This window comes from Centropristis striata, chromosome 20, assembly GCF_030273125.1.
Source record: "Centropristis striata isolate RG_2023a ecotype Rhode Island chromosome 20, C.striata_1.0, whole genome shotgun sequence".
Lineage (NCBI taxonomy): Eukaryota > Metazoa > Chordata > Actinopteri > Perciformes > Serranidae > Centropristis > Centropristis striata.
Window position 1 is genome coordinate 135,001 of NC_081536.1, and position 5,000 is coordinate 140,000.

The 5,000-nt window shown below is 41.7% G+C and overlaps 1 protein-coding gene across 1 annotated transcript in view; it reads right to left on the minus strand.

Moving 5' to 3' along the window:
- The window catches only part of LOC131993441 (regulator of microtubule dynamics protein 2), a 50,252-nt gene that overhangs the window by 3,658 nt on the left and 41,594 nt on the right, over positions 1–5,000 (minus strand). The window contains 1 exon segment of the mRNA XM_059359352.1: positions 2,637–2,735. Coding sequence (XP_059215335.1) covers positions 2,637–2,735 — 99 coding nt within the window.

Below are 5,000 nucleotides of genomic sequence, written 5' to 3' on the forward strand. Positions count from 1 at the left end.
CGCTTCGATGATAAAAGTTATAGTTAAACCGCTTGTTGAATGAATCTTCACACTGAAACAAACTGAGTGACATTTACTTAAAAAACTCGGCAAGTTTCTCCACAGAAAGGGTTTGTAATCTTTACTCAGGATGTTTCTAAGTAATATTTATGTAATAGAACCATTTCATTTTTTAAATGAAAATACACAAATAAATATCAGATTCACTGATGTCCCTCAGATACAGTTTACTGGTAAATATGAACTCATGAAGCCAGTGAACTGGTTTAGTGAATATTACTGGAACAAATGATTCAATTTACATTAAAACTGAGAAACATAACAACAAACAATCACTGAGTAATGCACCACATGAAAAACTGATATTTCAAAGTAAAAGCACTGAATTCATATTTCTTTGTAGAATTTATATAGATGATTGAAATAATAATTATAGGGCCAAAAATCTCTTTTTTTCAGTGTACATCCCTAAATAAAGGCGTGGTCGACAGATCTACATGAAAAAAGAGATTTTGGCCTGTAATTATTATTTCAATCATCTATATATCAGCTTTTTTTAAGTAAATGTCACTCAGTTTGTTTGAGTGTAGCTGTAACATTTTAAAGTCAGAGGACAACATTTCCCTGCAGCTCCCTCAACCTGAACACCTCCTGTTGGAGGACCTCCATCACCTGATGGAGCTACATCTCCTGTTAGAGGACCTCCATCACCTGATGGACCTCCATCAGCTGATCTAGAAGCTACATCTCCTGTTAGAGGACCTCCATCAGCTGATCTAGAAGCTACATCTCCTGTTAGAGGACCTCCATCAGCTGATCTAGAAGCTACATCTCCTGTTAGAGGACCTCCATCAGCTGATCTAGAAGCTACATCTCTTGTTAGAGGACCTCCATCACCTGATCTAGAAGCTACATCTCCTGTTAGAGGACCTCCATCAGCTGATCTAGAAGCTACATCTCCTGTTAGAGGACCTCCATCAGCTGATCTAGAAGCTACATCTCTTGTTAGAGGACCTCCATCACCTGATCTAGAAGCTACATCTCCTGTTAGAGGACCTCCATCACCTGATGGAGCTACACCTCCTGTTAGAGGACCTCCATCACCTGATGGACCTCCATCAGCTGATGGAGCTACATCTCCTGTTAGAGGACCTCCATCAGCTGATGGACCTCCATCAGCTGATCTAGAAGCTACACCTCCTGTTAGAGGACCTCCATCAGCTGATGGAGCTACACCTCCTGTTAGAGGACCTCCATCAGCTGATCTAGAAGCTACACCTCCTGTTAGAGGACCTCCATCAGCTGATGGACCTCCATCACCTGATCTAGAAGCTACACCTCCTGTTAGAGGACCTCCATCAGCTGATGGAGCTACACCTCCTGTTAGAGGACCTCCATCAGCTGATCTAGAAGCTACATCTCCTGTTAGAGGACCTCCATCAGCTGATCTAGAAGCTACACCTCCTGTTAGAGGACCTCCATCAGCTGATGGACCTCCATCACCTGATCTAGAAGCTACACCTCCTGTTAGAGGACCTCCATCAGCTGATGGAGCTACACCTCCTGTTAGAGGACCTCCATCAGCTGATCTAGAAGCTACATCTCCTGTTAGAGGACCTCCATCAGCTGATCTAGAAGCTACATCTCCTGTTAGAGGACCTCCATCAGCTGATCTAGAAGCTACATCTCCTGTTAGAGGACCTCCACCAGGTGATGGACCTCCACCAGCTGGTGGAGCTGCAGGATGAACTAGTTAAAGCTCCACAGCCTCCCGGAGGCTCTCCTCCTGGTCACAAGCTGCATGTGCTAACAGGGAGCGCTAAAATCAAACTGATAGATAAACAAGAGATGAGGAAGAAGAGAAATATTTCCCAGAAGCTAAATTAATTTCTCCACTATATAAACATGTGTGGGAACACATGAAGCTCTCTGATACAGAGTTTGGTGTTCAGGAGAGAGCCGGAGGCTCGTTAACGTCAAACAAACAGGACGCTGAGTAATCAGCATGAAAGAGCCATTCATTCAACAATATTACAAAATAAAAGCAATAATCAATGAGACATTTGACAGTCCCTGCTTTTGTGTAATTAGTTTCTAGTCAGCAGATTTTTTGAGGTGGGGTTGAATGAGGTACGTATCAACAGTCTACATGTATTTTAGCCAAAACAAAAAATCAATCAATCATTCAATGTCATTTTCAGTGTTTGCCATTTATAATATTTTCAGTGTTTAACTGCAGCCGAGTCCGACGGGGAGCTGAAGCTTCTACGTGCAGCTACGCTAAAGCCACCAGACTCCATTAATACAACTGTGATTTTATAGGACATGTAGAACATTGATGCTGCCTCCAACAGTTAGTTTGTGTTTTTGAGTGACTTATTGGTGTGAACTGGTCCAGGCTGCCGTACATCAACTTACATGTTCTGTGAGTAAAATTACTGTTTTTGTCAATGGAGTGTGGTGGTTAAAGACAGTATAGAACGGCTTCAGTTCATCGTCAGAAAGAGTTTTCTGTCTGCTATCTGCAGGTAAAACACTGATCCTGGATAAGATCCTCATACAACCTCAGAGTTAAACATCAGAATGATCTTTAAGGAGGGAAACGATGAATGATGAATGATTACAGATCAAAGAACCTTCAGAAAGTTCTTCAGGGCGTCTTCAACTGTTGCACTTGGAGGCTCTCCAAATAATGTTGTAGCCACTTTCCTCTCGATCCACGACAGCTGAGCCACCTGCAGAATAATCAGACAGCTCAAGTCAAAAGACAACTCAAGCTAAAGCTAAAGCTAGCTAGGCAACCTGCTATGGCTGCCCGGCTCCCTGTGGCTGTCAAACTAATTATATGAAATGAAATGGTTATTTCTTTACATTTTAATTTACATTTATCATTGGTTTAGGCCCAAAGAAATTTTATTCTTCAGTTGTAAAAATGTGTAGCTTATAAACGGCAATAAAAAAAAGAATTTAAAATGTGCATCATGGCTCATAAAAGTCTACTTAAACTCTAAATTCTTCCGGTCTAGTTTTGAGTTTCTCTACCTGAGTTTCGATTCTAAATCTCCTGAGATATTTGTTTGGTCTCATTCAGACTCAGTCTGCTGCATTCTGACAAAACCCTAATAATAAAAGCTCAATATGAATATCAGTAATGCTGGTAGGCTAATTTAGATGGCTTAGGCTGTTTTATCTTCATTTTAAGGCTCACAATACGGTTTGTAGCTCCATTACGACAAATATTTCTCGTCTTTTGGCCAACAATGGCTCCTTTGTTAGTGAAGGTCCCTGAGCTAAAGAGGAAACTTAACAGCAGGCTGAAAAGTGTAAAAGTGTATCAGCAGCCTCTGGTTAAACTTTAAAGCCTGTTTCCTATGGGTGTGGCTAGCTGTGGCTAGCAGGTGCTAATGAAGTGATCATGAACCTGAACATCACCGAAGCAAAGTGACCAGTTACGTCACAGGGAGTCAACAAGAATTAGATTTTTTTAGGACATGTTAAATTACTTAAGACATAATCTCAGAACACTTTTTTTTCTGATACAATTCCTAAAACATAAAAAAGAAAGAAAGAGTGCCCTCAGATCAGTATGTGCTGGATGGTGTGGTACCTGATAAAAAAGTAAATGTTTTATGGAGTTGCAGTTGTTGTTGTAGCGCGATTAGCATGCTAATGAGATTTAGCTTTATTCCCTTCTTATGTTGCATCACTATGTAATTCAGGGATGATATTCATGTTCCTTAGTGTAATGCCCAGAATCATTTGATATGAGATACTTACATGCGATATAGTAAATCAGCTAATTGGGTTCATGTTAATGTACTTTTAGCGTAGCATACTGCGTAATGTGCTATCTCACCATTAGCATGCTAAGCTAAGATTTAAGCCCTTTCTTCTGCATTAGTTTGATCCATTGAAAACAGTAAAAACAGAACTTTATTAACTGACAGCTGAGCATGATACGGACAGAAAGTCCGTATCATGTCGATAGTTTCTGTGTTATTGAAGGTAACACTAGCAACATGCATTAGCATTAGCTACAAAATACAATTTGCACTATACGAATTCATCCTTCCTACTGCTTCCCACTGCTCTAGTTTATTGAGATGTTTATGTTTCCTCTTTGCCTGTTAAATGTTATTACATCTGTGAGCAACCAACAGTGAAATTAAGTTCTTTACCAGTACATGGAAACAAAGTTAATGAATTTTGCGGGTATTCACTCCCATAAATCTCCTTGCAGGTTCGGTTACATATCATTTTCCTTCATTATTCCAGTCCAGTAAAACACTCTCCCAGCTGTGACTACTCCAGTATTTCCATCACCACAGGTACTCTGTTCACTGATCTGTTCTACTGACACTTCTTCTGCAGGAGGAGATAATGGCCAGGAGGAGATAATGGCCAGGAGAAGATAATGGCCAGGAGAAGATAATGGCCAGGAGGAGATAATGGCCAGGAGGAGATAATGGCCAGGAGAAGATAATGGCCAGGAGAAGATAATGGCCAGGAGGAGATAATGGCCAGGAGAAGATAATGGCCAGGAGGAGATAATGGCCAGGAGAAGATAATGGCCAGGAGAAGATAATGGCCAGGAGGAGATAATGGCCAGGAGAAGATAATGGCCAGGAGGAGATAATGGCCAGGAGAAGATAATGGCCAGGAGGAGATAATGGCCAGGAGAAGATAATGGCCAGGAGGAGATAATGGCCAGGAGGAGATAATGGCCAGGAGGAGATAATGGCCAGGAGAAGATAATGGCCAGGAGGAGATAATGGCCAGGAGGAGATAATGGCCAGGAGGAGATAATGGCCAGGAGGAGATAATGGCCAGGAGAAGATAATGGCCAGGAGGAGATAATGTCCAGGAGGAGATAATGTCCAGGAGGAGATAATGGCCAGGAGGAGATAATGGCCAGGAGGAGATAATGGCCAGGAGGAGATAATGTCCAGGAGGAGATAATGGCCAGGAGAAGATAATGTCCAGGAGGAGATAATGTCCAG